This window comes from Canis lupus, chromosome 7, assembly GCF_011100685.1.
Source record: "Canis lupus familiaris isolate Mischka breed German Shepherd chromosome 7, alternate assembly UU_Cfam_GSD_1.0, whole genome shotgun sequence".
NCBI classification, from domain to species: domain Eukaryota; kingdom Metazoa; phylum Chordata; class Mammalia; order Carnivora; family Canidae; genus Canis; species Canis lupus.
The window spans coordinates 30,939,041-30,955,147 of record NC_049228.1 but is presented as its reverse complement, the minus strand read 5'-3'; the positions used below and the strand labels follow the sequence as shown (position 1 = coordinate 30,955,147).

The window sequence follows — 16,107 nt, the reverse complement described above, 5'->3', positions numbered from 1 at the left end:
GTTGCAAAACTGTTTTTAGAAATCCCCTTAATAGAGACAAACTGTAAGAGTCTCTTAACCTTAGGAAACAAACTGAGGGTTGTTGGAGGGGAGGTGGGTGGGGGGCTGGGGTAATAGGGTGATGGGCATTAAGAAGGGCATGTGATATAATGAGCACTGGGTGTGATATGTAACTGATGAATCACTAAACTGTTCCTCTGAAACTAATAATACATTATATGTTAATTATAATTGAATTTAAATAAAATTTTTAAAATAAAAATTCCTTCAATAGAGATTGATATATTTGTGTATTATATATTATATAAAATATTTATAAGCAAATATACTTGATAGATATTAAGTTTTTGAATGGTTTGATTTTGATTCTTTTGACTCTAATATGCAGATTGTATTGGACCCTTTTAGGAGGGTTGTACCACTAAGTGAATGCACTTAAGAATATATTCCAAGGTGGGGTACCTGGCTGGCTCAGTCAGAAGAGCATGTGAATCTTGATCTCAGGGTCATGAGTTCAAACCCCATGTTGGGGGTAGAGATTATTTAAAAAAAAAAAAAAAACTTTTAAAAGTAAAAAGATATTCTAGGGTTCTTTCTTGTCTGATTAGAATATGCCACCGAAAGGAAGGCAAAACACACTACTTTGTGTTTGAAATAAGTTGCATTATGAAAGCAAGTTTAAATCTGCTCTAAATACATTTCCTGTTTTACTGTTTGGGTTTGTTTGGGGTGATTAGTGTCTACAATAGTAAGAGACACTTGGGATTCCAGGTTCTTGTGGCTGGAGCTTCTATTAAACCTGGGCATTAGGATTCATTTGCATGTAAAGAGAGCGGCTGTCACCACCTGTTTCACCGAGATAATGTGTTAGGAAGGGGATGTGAAGTTGCAGAGACCCAGTGCTTTTCAATAACAGAAAGGACTGGGTTGGGGAGGGCTGTCGGGAGACTTGGAAAAGAAACAAATGGAGCTCATATTCTTTAGTCATATCTTAGGGCATAATGGAAATGATGGAATATGGCAGAGATTCATGCTAATGGCAAGCAGCTGGGCCTTATCAGTTCTTTCCGTGGTCAGACCCAGCATCCTTGTTCCTCATTCATCTGACTAATCACTTGATGTTCTGTTTGGTGTAAATTTCTTTTCATATCCTGTCAGCATTGATTCTTTTTTTCCTTGCTTACTAGTTAATTACTTTTTTTGCCTGAACCCCAGGGCCCTGGACAAGCTTGAATGATTGTTTAAGTCCAGAGTGAGGAACACCATTTTCATTTAAATGTTCTGCTAGTAATGGTAGCTTGATTGCTGATGAATGGTTTAGTGTCATAGTAACCGTGTGAAGTTGGGTAGCCAAGGTCTTACACCACTTGAGTTACCTACACAAAGTAAATTGGCTTGCATCAGGGCCCCTTCTCCTTCAAACCTTTCAGATTGTTTGTTCTCATTTTGTTTAGCTTACTTTGACGCCAGCCCAGCAGCAGTTACTGCTACAGCAGGCCCAGGCCCAGGCCCAGCTGCTGGCTGCTGCAGTGCAGCAGCATTCCGCTAGCCAGCAGCACAGCGCTGCTGGTGCTACCATCTCAGCCTCCGCCGCCACGCCCATGACGCAGATCCCCCTGTCTCAGCCCATCCAGATCGCACAGGTGAGTGAGTAGCTCCTGGGGCTGGAGCAGGAAGTTGAGAAAAAAACGACAGGTTTTCTTTAGTATAAAATTCACTTTCTGATTGTTCATGTAGGTCCTTCAAGGCCTGGAAAGCTCTAGATCAGTGAACTATGTGGTAGCCTTCCTTACCACTGAACAAGAAGTAATATGTTTGTTTGCTTATTTGAGTTGATATTATAAACACATAACTGATTATTTGAATAACTGTTTATATTAAGTGACAATTCTTGAATAATTAGTTGGCATATTTCTGAAGCAGAGGATTACTGTATTTATTTTAATTAGCTAATTATGGCAGGCATGGGTTCTTTCATGTGCTCTGTAGTGAATGTTGACACTTGTGTGTGTGAGAGATGGCACATCATCTTTCTGCTACAGAGTGGTTAACTCCGACAGAACTGTATTAGAATGTTGTTTGGTTTCAGTTTTCACATTTTAAGGCAAGGTATCGAGAGATAATAAAAAGTTATCTAAGAGGCATAGACAGTACTACCAAGGAAGAAAGGTAAATGAAATCCTTTATTTCAAGGAGAGGAAAAAAGTACAAGTGTCATATCAGTAAGTCATACAAAGAATTCTTATGAGTCTAGTGCTAGACGAGGGTCTTTATCCCCCTAGAGAAGACTCAGAAGTGGATTTGTGTTGTAGCTAGAGTTTGATTAGATGTGGAAAAAAAAGCCAGTTAACTATATGAGTAAAGAATAGATATCACTAATCCTTATGACCATTATATACAGGTTTTATCAAGATAATGTTTAGTTTGGGGTACTTTCTTCATCACCAAATACATGTTTTTAGTGTGTAAGATTTGAGACCCTATGGTGACATTATTCTAATAAGATAATGTGCACGAAAGCAAATTGAAAATTATAAAATGCTAAAACCAAGATGAGCAAGTTTAATACACTATGGATTGGATTTTTATATGGATAGCTATTTTTAGGTATTTTTACACTGATTTCTCATACTTGTGTCAGATTTAATGAATCATTATAGATATTTTAATTTATTGATGCAAATTCAGACATAGTGCTCTCAATTTTTACTTTGAGAAAGATCAGTTGAATATTCAAATACTCTTCAAATATTCTTTTCTCACTTGATTTTAAAGCCCATATTGGTCTTTACATGTTAGAACACTCAACCGTAATCATTTGTTCTGAGGAAATTGGAAATAACTATTGGAAATTAGGTTTGGCCTAAGTTATGATGCAGCAGATACCCCCAAGAATCATAAATCCTTGGGGTGGTCCCAGGTTTCCTCCCATGCTTTGTGAACATACTCAGAGCACACCCAGTTCCCAAGAATGGAAGGATGTAAACTACTAACTCTTTTTTATGTGGGTGACACAGTTCATAATCTGGGAACCTTATGATTCAGGGAGTTTTTGTTTCAGGATCTCCAATCTGTGTTTTAATTCTGGTTTTCTAGGATCTGCAGCAACTGCAGCAGCTTCAGCAGCAGAATCTCAACCTGCAGCAGTTTGTGTTGGTGCATCCAACCACCAACTTGCAGCCAGCGCAGTTTATCATCTCACAGACACCCCAGGGCCAACAGGGTGAGCTCCTCCCCAGCAACCCCTAGCATAGCACTGCATAGGGCTGCCACTTAAGGAACCGTACATCCGCTGCTGTCATTCTGTCTATCAGCACAATGTTTTCATTTCATTTACTTTAAACTCAGTATTCAGGTGCACCTGGGTGGTTCAGTCTGTTAAGCATCTGCCTTCGGCTCAGATGACAATCCTGGGGTCCTGGGATCCAGTCCTGCATTGGGCTCTCTGCTCAGCGGGGAGTTTTCTGGTCTCTCTCCTTCTCCCCCCGATTTGTGTGTGCGCTCTCTCTCTCTCTCAAATAAATAATAAAATCTTGAAAATAAATAAATAACCTCGGTATTCATGTTAAGAAAAATATATTTTTTGGTCATGCACACCACATGTTGAAGTCGTCTTTTACTGTCTTTCATCTGTTTAATCACTAGGGGGGACCAAGAGTTTGGCCAAAAGTCTAAATGAAATCCTTCAACATAAATTACTTCTGGTATTTTGATAGTTTTTCTTGGGAATGTATTAAAAAATGTGGGCTGAGCATTAAAATCATATGCTTCTAACAATCATATATTTTCTTTTAAAGTGTGAGAAGAGTATTATATTAGAAGTTGCAGATTTTTTAGTGGTAAATATTGTCGTGTCATTTCTGTATCAGTTAAGTTCAGTCATGTTTATAGTTGGTTAATGGAATCAGTGTGGAGAGTGACAGGGTAGCGAGGCTTTCTCCCAAGGGAAAGTGCATCTCTACCAAGTCCGCATTATTTCTGTCCTTTAGCCTTCCTCTTAATGATTAATTCCAAAATCTTTTTCTTTTCTAAGATTTTATTTATTTATTCATGAGAGACCCAGAGAGAGAGAGGCAGAGACACAGGCAGAGGGAGAAGCAGGCTCCATGCAGGGAGCTTGACGTGGGACTTGATCCCGGGTCTCCAGGATCACACCCTGGGCTGAAGGCGGCACTAAACCGCTGAGCCACCCGGGCTGCCCTCCAAAATCTTTGGTTGTGTAAATATCTGTTCCACTTAATAGATAGTCTGCTCCTTTCATGAACCAGACAGTTCTCTGGTCCAACGTATACTGGCAGTTTCTACTGGATTCTGGGGTAAGATGAGCTCTTTTTTGAGTTTCAAGTTGCTTCCATTTAGAATATTTCTTCATTTTCATCTATTCCTTACTAATGTAAAGGATTGGCCAGTCAGAAAGGTCATCAGACAGGTTATCAAACACATACACATCAATTTTAGTTTGATGTCCAATTCTTCCTACTCAAGTCATGTTTAACAAGTTTGAATTTAAGGCAAATAAGACATTAAAAGTTTTAAGATCGATAAGGTTATCAAGAGATCAGTAGGAGATCTTCATTTTACTTTCTTATATTTTATTTTGCCGTATGTTCGCAATAATCTTTATTGTTTCTGATATGACATGTTTATGTTTTACAGGACTCCTGCAAGCGCAAAATCTTTTAACGCAACTACCTCAGCAAAGCCAAGCCAACCTCCTACAGTCGCAGCCAAGCATCACCCTCACCTCCCAGGTCAGTTTTCTCCCATTAAGGGTTGCTTTCTCTTGCCCTGGTGTTTTGAGGGATTCTTGAACTTTATTAAATTAAAAACAGCGAAACCCCATAATACTCTACTAAAAGTTATCCAGATAGTTTTCACAAACTGATCAAAAATTCAAAGCAAAACTCATCAGCTTGTAAAACAATGCTACCAAATTGACGTAGTCTTTGAAAATCTTCGAGGAGTTCCTATTTTCTTTTATGTTTATAAAGAATAACTTTGTTAGTGGCAGATGAGTAATGGGTTCTGACTATTTGACATCTTCTTGTCTTCTTCCACCCCTCCCTGTGGTTGGCAGTAGAGATTACCACTTGCGCTAGAAACCTAGTGCCTTAGTTGAAACACATCATTGTCCTTTGTCCTATCTCAGAAATTGCAAAGAAGCTCTGATATCTCTATTTTCTTTCCTCTCAACTTCAAGATGTTGCTTTAGCTCATTTCTACTAGAGTTTAATTATATAAAATGTGTATGTCTAGGTATCTTAAGATTTGAGCTTTAGATCTAGTTTATTTCTTAACCAGCTATGACTTTGAGCATGTCATTTCACCTCTGTGGACCGTCATTTTTTTCTTCTGTAAATTAGATGATTGAACTGACTGATCCTGAATCCCTCTTCCAGCTCTGATTCTCTTTATCTGTAATCTTGGAAGTTATCATTAGCACATTAGCACAGGTTTGACAAAATTCAACATCTGTTTAAGATAAAAATTCTTGCTAATAGGAATAGTTTTCAAACCGAGTAAAGACATCTACAAAAAAAAAAAAAACCTACATCATACTTTCCCATTAAGATCAGGAATAAGGCAAGGATGTCCGCTGTTACCACTTTTATTCAGCATTGTACTATAGGTCCTAGCAATAAGACAAGAAAAAGAAATAAAGGACATATAGATTAGAAAGGAAGATGTAAACCTGTTTTATTTAGTAGAGGACATGATCGTCTATGTACACAATCCTAAGGAATCTACAAAAAGCTGCTGGAATTAATAAGTGAATTTAGCAAGAATGTAGGATTATATTCTTATAATCAGTATTAACTATGATTGTTTGGAAGTTTTTTGTTTTTTTTTGTTTTTTTGTTTTTTGTTGTTTGGAAGTTTAAATTAAGAGGAAAAATATTTATAGTACTTATGGATAAATTTAAAACATTTTAAAATTTAAAACATTTGTAAGACTTAATTAAACATTGAAAACTACAAAATATTGCTGAGTTGAAATTAAATGGAGAGATATAATATTTTCTTGAATCAGAAGAAGTTGTTAAAATGTGAATTCTTTTCCAAATTGATCTATAAATTCAACACAATTCCAGTCAATACAATAGGCTTTTTTAAATAGAAATTTGCATGGTCTTTCTAACATTTATATGGAATTGTAGAGGACATAGAATGATCAAAACAATTTTGAAAATAAAAATATTAAAAGATTACCTCATGTCAAGAACTGTTATCAAGCTACAGTAATGCAGATAGCATGATAATGGTGCATGGATAGAAATGAAACAGAAAGAAGGTTAAGTAGACCTGTACATCTATGGCCAACTGATTTTCCACAAAGGAGCCAAAGGATTTCAGTGAGAAAAGGAAAGTCTTTGGTTATCCATCAGCAAGGGAAAAAAAAAAAGAATCTTGATTTTATTTTATGCAATTTACAATGATTAATTTGAAATAGGTTATGGACCTGACCTTCCAGAAGAAAACTTAGGGAAAAATCTTTGTTTCTTTGGAAATAAAATGGTTTTTAAAAGATTTTATTTATTTGAGAAAAAGAGAGAGCACAAGCGGTAGGGAGGGACAAAGGGAGAGAGAAGAAGCAGATTCTCCACTGACCAGGGAGCCCAGCATGGGACTTGATCCCAGGAACCCATGATCATGACCTGAGCCAAACGCAGACACTTAACTGAGCCACCCAGGTGCCCCAAAGTAATGATTTCTTAAATAGGACCCAAAAGGGGGTGCCTGGGTGTGTCAGTCAGTTAAGTGTCTGACTCTTGATTTTCAGTTTAACTCTTTTTTTTTTTTTTTTTTTTTCAGTTTAACTCTTGATTTCAACTCAGGTCATGATCTTGGGGTCATGGGTCAAACCCCGTATTGGTCTTCACAGTCAGCAGGGAATCTGCTTCTCTCCTCCCTTTCCTCTGCCTCTCACATGCCTGCATTCTCACTATAAAATAAATCCTTTAAAAAAAAATAGAACAGCAGCCCGGGTAGCTCAGCGGTTTAGTGCCACCCGGGTGGCTCAGCGGTTTAGTGCCGCTTTCAGCCTAGGGTGTGATCCTGGAGACCCGGGATCAAGTCCCATGTCAGGCTTCCTGCGTAGAGCCTACTTTCTCCCTATGTCTGTGCCTCTCTCTCTCTCTCTCTCTCCCTCTCTCTCTCTCTCTGTGTGTGTGTCTCATGAATAAATAAATAAAATCTTAAAAAATAAAGGACATGAAAAGCCTAATCATAAAAGAAAAATTAATAAATTTAATTTTATAAAAATTAAAAAAAATTTTTTTAAATACTAAAAGGCACAGAATGAAAGAGAATATTCTTCAAATTTATATCTGATAAAAGACTGTTCAGATTTTATAATGAATTCACACAACTCAATAATAAGACAACTTGATTTTAAAAAAAAATAAAAGGGCAGGGGGCAGCCTGGGTGGCTCAGCGGTTTAGCGCCGCCTTCACCCCAGGGCCTAATCCTGGGGACCCAGGATCGAGTCCCACGTCGGGCTCCCTGCATGGAACCTGCTTCTCCCTCTGCCTGTGTCTCTGCCTCTCTCTCTCTCTCTTTCTGTGTCTCTCGTGAATAAATAAATAAAATCTTAAAAAGAAAAAAAAAGGATGGGTATGTGCAAAATGTTTGAAAGTATTTAACCAAAGAAGATATGCAAAGCCCAGTAAACATACCAAAATAATGCTCAAAATCATTAGTCATCAGGGAAATGCAAAGGAAATAGCACTACACATCCACTAGAAAGAGCAAAATTAAAAAGACTCTGACAATACCAAGTGTAAAGCAACTGGGCTGTTTTATATATCATTAGTGGGGTTGTAAGTTGGTGCAAACAGTTTGGCAGTTTTCTTTTCTTTTCTTTTCTTTTCTTTTCTTTTCTTTTCTTTCTTTTCTTTTCTTTTCAAGATTTTATTTATTTATTCATGAGAGACACAGAGAGAGAGAGGCAGAGACACAGGCAGAGGGAGAAGCAGGCTCCATGCAGGGAGCCTGACGTGGGACTCGATCCCGGGTCTCCAATCACACCCTTGGCTGAAGGTGGTGCTAAACCACTGAGCCACCCAGGCTGCCCGGCAGTTTCTTATAAAATTAAATATGCACATACGTTATGACCCAGCAGTTCTCCTCCTAGAAATGGAAGCATATGTCCACACAAAGACCTGTATATAAATGTTCAAAGCAGTTTTATTCATCATCACCCAGACCGGAAATAATCTAAATGTCCATCAGTTGGTGAATAAGTAACATGATTTTTCCATATCCATAGGATGGAATACTACTCAGCAATACAAATACTTCTGAAACATTCACCAGCATGTTTAAATTTTGGAAGCATTATGTTAAGTGAAAGAAGCGAAACATAAAAGGTCTGAATACCATATGATTCAATGTGTATGGTGTTTTAGAAGATAGAACTATAGGGATAGAAATCGTATCAGTACTGCCAGGGGCTGAGGGCTAAGGGTGGAGATTGGTAGCAAAGAGCACAAAGAAACTTTTGTAAGGGATAGAAATGTTCTGTGTTGTAATTGTCATAGCAGTTCATGACTATATACAGTTGTACACTTTATATAGAGCATTAAACTGTACACTTTTAAATTTGCATTTAATTGTGAATATGCTGCATATAAAAGTCAGGTTGGAGTTTTGAAAAAAGCCCGTACCAGCAATTCCTTCTTGGCCTCTGTGCTCTGGGCACAGTGGCAGGGCTGTTGTAGCTTTATCCTGACTCCTGCTCAGTGAACTCTACTCGACTACTTCTAGATCTAGCCCAGTCCAGCCTCAGGGATAACTTATCTGTAACCACTCCACCTGAAGGTACTCAAACTATTTTTAGTCCTTTATTATTTGAGAACGGGGCTATGTCAAGCCTGGAGATGAAGTAACAGAGAATTGAGACACACTTCTACCTATCCACCAGTCACACCAGGAAATGTACAACTGCATAGGATTTTAGTATGGTTGGTGCTACTTTTGACTCCTCCAGAATGGTCAGGTTGAAAATTACTCAGTGTCAGCAACATCTAATAGAGATGGACTTGGTTGTCTTCATTGAAGCAGGATGATAGAAAGGAGCCTACTCCATTTGTAGGCCTGTGGCGTGTCTGTTGTGTAGTTTTCTGGGCCATTTGGTTCAGCTGGAAAAAACATATTACTATCCAGCTCGAAGTTTGGGGTGTATGATGCATTTAAATGACAAGAAAATTCACAGCCACAGACTTCATCTGTAACCCTGGTTTATAATCTCTCACCTGAGCTGCTGGTCACAGGAAGGGTCAACTCTGCAACTGTTTTTGCAGTCAGGGCAACACCTTCTCCTAATGAATACTGGCAAGGGCAGGTTCTACTCAGGGCTTGTGAGTAAAACAGAGTAGCCTTGTGTTTGTGTAATAAGGAAATTTAATAGTTTCTTTAAAAGAAAAAGAAAGAGTATACCTTCATGTCCCCAAATAAATCTCAGATAGATTTAAATAAATATTTAAAAATATGTAAGAGGAAGCTAGCAGTCTATTAAAAGGAATTTTATCTGAGTTAAGAATAAGTAAAAGCTTTCTCAGATTTGAAGCAACAAGGTATTAGAAAGGAAAAGAAAAATAACCCAAATGACAATTTAAAACTTACGTACGCTGAAAAATAAAAGGAGAAAAAGCAGATTGGGAAATCTGTTTGTACTAATAAAACAGACAAGGGCTTAATCTCTAACATCTGATGAGCTCAATAAGGATGAGGATAAGGAGATCATTAATATATAGATGGGTTGTGGATATAAATAAATTGATAAAGAAATATAAGTAATAATGGGCACAGAAAAATTTTACTTTGAGTAATAAGAGAAATACAAATCAAGGCAATAGTCAAGTACCATATACTCCCTCAATTAGCAAAACATATTTAAGAACTGCTAACATAAAAAAAAAAAAAAAACTGCTAACATAATCATGTGGAAGAAACTAGCATTTTATAGTGAGAACCAACATGATGTGTATCAAAAGCCATGCAACTGTTTATGGTGTACCCTTTATCCAGTTGCAGAAAATCACTTGTGAATTTATCTCAAAGAACTAATTACGATGGTGGGGTAAATTACCCTGTGCACAAAGTTTTTCATTATGGTGTTAACTATGTTAGTGAGAACATAAATGAAAATGTGTTTAGCAATGAAGAAATTATTAAATTAATTAACGATAATATTGCCTCAGCCTTTGAAAGTGATAATTGTGAAGCAGAGTATAAAATTATATGTACTGTAATTAAACTTAAGAATGTAAATAAATCTTTAAAAAAAAAGGAATGTAGATCCAAGGGAGGGATGGACTTGCCAGAGGTAATGAGTAAGTTTAGGGCATTGTGTATGGTGACAGTATATATTCGTGAATGTATACTATCTTCAGACTCATCAAGATGTACACATTAAATATATACAGCTGTTTTGTATGTCAGTCATACCTGAGTAAAAACAAAGTTTACCGTTTTGATTTTCTGCTCTGTGACCCCTTCCAATGTCTTAATCATATCATAAAAGTTACTCTGATCTGTGAGGTGTATGTTGTTATTGAAAATTTGGAAATTACTTCTAACTTGTGAAAGAAACATTTACAGATGAAACAGTGCAACAAATCAAAAACAGGATAAAAAAAGGAAAGAAATGTAGGTCTATGGGAAGAAATACACAAAAAGGAAGCTAGTAACTTATTTAAATGATAGATGATTTGCTTTTCCCTTAAAATCGTTTTAATCTTACTCTTTTTATAATACAGTGTCACAAGTTGGAGGTATGGTAGTGATAAGCAAGATTGATATGGTCCCTGCTGTTTAGAAACTTACTTACAGATTAAGGGGTCTATTTATGAAATAGATTCTTTAAAATAGAGTAATTTATTATGTATGTTCTGAACACACATATTTTATGCATACATATATTTGAAAACCCAAATATAAGGGGTTTCATTTTTCAGTACTTACTTCTTCATGGACTTATATGTTTAACTTTAACTGTAATTATAGTACACCCAATTTCACACTCTGCTTTTCTGGCTGAGCATTTTGTTGTACCTTCTACAATGTTACATGGTCTTCATAGTTCTTCATGAATAGAGCTGCTTCCTTAAGTTTTTCATTTGTGACACATTCCATGATAAACTTAAGTATCATTTTGTATGCTTGTTCTTCTCCTTCTGTTCTTTGCAACAGCCAGCAACCCCAACACGCACAATAGCAGCAACCCCAATTCAGACACTTCCACAGAGCCAGTCCACACCAAAGCGAATTGATACTCCCAGCTTGGAGGAGCCCAGTGACCTTGAGGAGCTTGAGCAATTTGCCAAGACCTTCAAACAAAGACGAATCAAACTTGGATTCACTCAGGTAGGATGACCCCACCCTTCACTTGGATCTTCCTCCTTAACTGTGTCCAGATCTGTGCTTTCTAGGTCCATAGAGGCTTCTGAGGCACAGTATGTTCCTCGGCCTTGCTGTCCCTTTGTATGTATGTATGTATTATTTATTTATTATTTATTTAAAATAAAGAGTTTATTTATTTGAGAGAGAGAGAGTGAGTGAGCAGGGCGAGAAGCAGAGAGAGAAGCAGGCTCCCCGTTGAGAAGAGTCCTCTGATGCTGGACTCAATCCCAGAACCTGGGGACCATGACCTGAGCTGAAAGCAGTTACTTAACCCACTGAGCCATTCAGGTGCCGCTGTCACTTAGTTTTATTTTATTTTTTTAAATTTTATTTATTTATTCATGAGAGACCGAGAGGCAGAGACATAGGCAGAGGGAGAAGCAGGCTCCATGCAGGGAGCCCGATGTGGGACTTGATCCTAGAACTCCAGGATCACGCCCTGAGCCAAAGGCAGACACTCAACCGCTGAGCCACCCAGGCATCCCTGTCACTTAGTTTTAGACTTCAACTTGTTCTTAGCCATTTTCTGCACTTACAAATTTAGACAGCTAGTCATATATTCAATTACAAAGTTCTGATTTAATGTTTGGTTAAAACCTTTAAGATTTCTCTCAGAACACAGGCCTCTGAAATCATAATTAGACCAATAAATGGTCAGAGTTTAAAAGATTGTGTTTGGGGCTACTGTAACTACAGTTAGGATTTTATTTGTAGAACATCTGGCTCTAGACCTTAGTGCTTTGTTTGTAAGATTGCAGGGCCTTTTATAGTAACTGAAAGGGAAAAAGTTTGAAAGACTTGTTTAAAAACAGATTTTGAGGAGAGAAGGGGGGCCAATGGAGACATACATACATTCATGTAAAATGATATGAGATCATTAGATGAAAAACAGTTACTGAAGTATAGATTGGAGTGGATATTACAGAATCAGGAAAAACCTGGTATTTTCTAAGAATATAATTCCTGTCTGAAGATTAAGCCACTACTGAAACACTATCTGAATTATTTTCAGTTGAAAGTAAAATAATGATTCTACCGTGGTAGATCAAAAACCAAAGATGATATCTTAATTTTCTGGTGTTTTTAAGAACAGACTTTTATTCCTTATATTTCTCTGCTCAGAAGAACTACATACATACATATTAGGAACATGAAATAATTTTTTAAGTAGATATAATTTTAGAGAAAATGAGGAATTTCAGTTGTGAAGAAACAAATTACAATTCAAAAAGAGTTTAGTACTTTTGAAACATCTCAACAGTCTGGCTTGTTTTTATTTTATTTTTTAAAGGTTTTATTTTTTTATTTATTCATGAGAGACACAGAGAGGGAAAGAGAGAGAAGCAGAGACACAGGCAGAGGGAGAAGCAAGCTCCATGCAGGGAGCCCAACGTGGGACTCTATCCTGGGTCTCCAGGATCACACCCTGGGCTGAAGGCGGCGGTAAACCGCTGAGCCACTGAGCCACCCGGGCTGCCCTTTGGCTTGTTTTTAAAAAAGAAAGCTGAAGATACAACTAGTTTGATAAGAGGGAGTTAAGCTTGAATGTTTAACTGCTAAGTATAAGGTTAGCATATCGAGCACTGCTTCAGCTTTTAGGCTATTAGCACAACATACTCTTAGGTTCCTTAAGAGATTGTTGCCTTAGTGATATGCCAAGTATATTAAGGCTTTTAAAAATCTTTAACTTTTACCCAAATAATGTTTACCCTTTCTGTGGCGTTTGACCCAACATATTTCTCTTTCTTATATGTAAAGGAGCATCCTTATGGTCTGGTGCTTTATGGTTTTTATCCTATTATTTGGCATGATTCTTCCTTTTTTTTTTTTTTTTTTCTCCAGAAAGACTGACATACCAGAGACAACATTTTGTAAAATTTAACTATGTGGATTAAACCATATATTACTGATGGAGGATGGGAAAATCAACTTTATTTTTAAGTCACATACCCCAGTTAGCTATTCAAAGATTGCTTTGTATCCTGTTGGTTTATATAAACACACAGAGGAAATTAGACATTCAAGTTATTAGTTTAAACAAACAAAAATCTCTATTCTCTGAGTAAATATACATGTTATTAGATATTTTAAACAGTGTTTCTCTTGTTTTTTTTTTAAAGATTTTATGTATGTGAGAGAGAAAGCAAGAGAGAGCATGAGCAGAGGGGAGAGGGAGAGGGAGAAGCAGACTTCCAACTGAGCAGGGAGCCTGACACAGGCCTCCAGCCCAGGACCCCCTGGGATCATGACCTGAGCTGAACGCAAATGCTTAACTGACTGAACCACCCAGGCGCCCTCTAAACAGTAATTTTCTAATTACTTAGTTGCTTAAAAGATTGCTATAAATGTCTCTCTATAATTGGGAGGCATACCATTGTATAACACTTTTGTCATATGTGATATATTCATTATTTCCTAATCCCAATCTTTGTTCCTTTTTTCCTGTTAAAAAATATCAGGGGCTTCCTGGGTGGCTCAGTCAGTTAAGTGTCTGACTTCGACTCAGGTCATGGTCTCAGGATCCTGGGATCCAGCCCTGCATTAGGTTCCCCACTCAGTCTGCTTGTCTCTCTGTCTCTGCCCCTCCTCCTTCTCTCTCTCTCTCTCTCTCTCTGTCAAATAAGTAAATAAAATCTTATCAAAGAAAAACATATCAGAGATATTATATAGTTCAGATGATGTAGGACACAACTACTTAAAACATTTACTTTTGTGAGGAAGAACTCAGCATGGTAGTAACAAGAGCACCAAACTGAGCATATATCAAATTAATGAGAATTAGTATATTAACTGAGGGGCCTGTTGCTTTTTATTCATTTAAATAATTTAGGGGCATATGGGTGGCACAGTTAAGTGTCAGCTTGTTTTTGCCTTGGGTCATGATCTCAGGATCATGAGACCGAGCCTCATGTTGAGCTCTATGCTCAGCACAGAATCTGCTTAGGATTCTCTCACTCTCCCCTCCTCTTCCTGCCCCTCCTGCTTGTTTACTCGATCTCTCTCTCAAGTCTTTTTTAAAAATTTAAATATGAAGTAAAATTGTATTATAAATTTCGCAAGGGGGGTGTACCTGGGTGGCTTATTTGGTTAAGCATTTGTCTTCAGCTCAGGTCATGATCCCAGGGTCCTGGGATCAAGTTCTATATCAGGCTCCCTGCTCAGCAGGAAATCTGCTTCTCCTCTCTCTGCCTGCCTCTCTCTGTGTGTCAAATGATAAAATCCTTAAATAAAATAAATCTCACATGGATCTGTCATAGTTGTCATGAGTTGATGGCATGGCTTTAAGTCTAGCCACCATTTTAAGGCATTGTTTATTTTTATAATGATATTTTTGATATGTTTTTGTGTACTTACCAATATTGTTACTTTTCATAGAAAGATAGAAGTTTTTCAGAAATTCTTAGCAAATTATGCAGATACAATGTCAGAAGACATTTATTTTCACCTACTACAGCAGGTCTTAAAGAATTGCAAGGTTTAGTTGGCCCAGCTTTCTGGAAGATAATAATCTAAAGAAATAAAGTGACCAAGACATGAATATATGTGACAAACAAAGCATGTTTAATGCCTGAATATACTAGGCACTTGGTAAATATTTGTTGATTAAATGAAGTAAGATTAAATAAATGTATAGAGATATCAATATAGATAAATCTTTATCTACAGATACATTTATATATAAATATCATGGATAGCATTATGCCCCACTCACACTATCCTGGTTCTTTCAGTTTTACTGTAATTGGAAGGAAATCAATAAGCAGTCCATTTCTGTTCTTAGAGATTGTGTATTCAGAGCTGTCGGTGAAACTTTCTGTGATGGTGGGAATGTTCTGTATTTGTGCTAAGCAGTACAATAGCCACTCTCCACATGTGGCTACTGAGCACTTGAAAGATGGCATGACTCTTCCCTTTTTTTTTTTAATTCCAGAAAGACTTTGACATAAGGAACTGAGTTTAAATAGAGACACCAATTGAAGTCCTGATATTCTCTAAACCTCATTTTATCATATAATTTAAACATTTAAATTTATAACTCTCTGTTAAACTTTTTATCAGAGTTGCACACCAGTAGGAAAATGGAAGTTTCTTAAAAAATGTTTTTTCCTTTCCTTAACTACAACCTAATGCAGGTGCTAATAAACAATGTGTTTTCCAAAATATGGTTGGGGAGGGGTGGGGGGAGTCAAAGGACTAAGATAATCCCAATTCAAAATAAGTGTTGCCACAGTTGTTGGGAATTGGCTGTTGCATGGTAGAATTGGCTGTGTAATACTTAGGACTAGAAATGTTGCCTTTCTGCCCCGCCACCAAACTAGCTGAAACGAGAGCATGAATCATTTAAACTCCATGTGTTTTTATTACCCGTATATAAAATAACTATTAAGATATGGCTTTTTCCAGATTTAACAAGAGCGATTCAGCCAGAAGAAAAGCACTGTATACATTTCAAAGGTTATAGGTTTATAAAGAAAGACATCTTTTGTAATATATTCAGGGGATCATTGTTCTATTGCTATAAGGTTACCAAGTTTCCAGTGCCCATGAAGGTTTAACTAAGTGGGTCAAACCTCTCTACTGTGAATTTCTGTCTCTATAATAGTTACAAAAGTAGTCTTTTAGGATATGTGTTTTTGTAACCAACTTTGAAATCCAAACTAAGGGTGGAAAATAGATTTTTTTTCACTGCTTCCAGAAATATT

At 37.1% G+C, this 16,107-nt stretch overlaps 1 protein-coding gene across 5 annotated transcripts in view; it reads left to right on the top strand.

The window, feature by feature from the left end:
• The window catches only part of POU2F1 (POU class 2 homeobox 1), a 186,946-nt gene that overhangs the window by 137,490 nt on the left and 33,349 nt on the right, over window positions 1-16,107 (top strand). For all 5 annotated transcript variants that reach the window (XR_005362148.1, XM_038542646.1, XM_038542648.1 and 2 more), the window contains 4 exons: window positions 1,455-1,643; window positions 3,097-3,223; window positions 4,657-4,751; window positions 11,195-11,368. Coding sequence is in view for 4 of the 5 variants with exons in the window: in XM_038542646.1 (XP_038398574.1) it covers window positions 1,455-1,643; window positions 3,097-3,223; window positions 4,657-4,751; window positions 11,195-11,368 (585 nt within the window). In the remaining variant the exon portion in view is untranslated. The remainder of the gene's footprint in view (window positions 1-1,454; window positions 1,644-3,096; window positions 3,224-4,656; window positions 4,752-11,194; window positions 11,369-16,107) is intronic.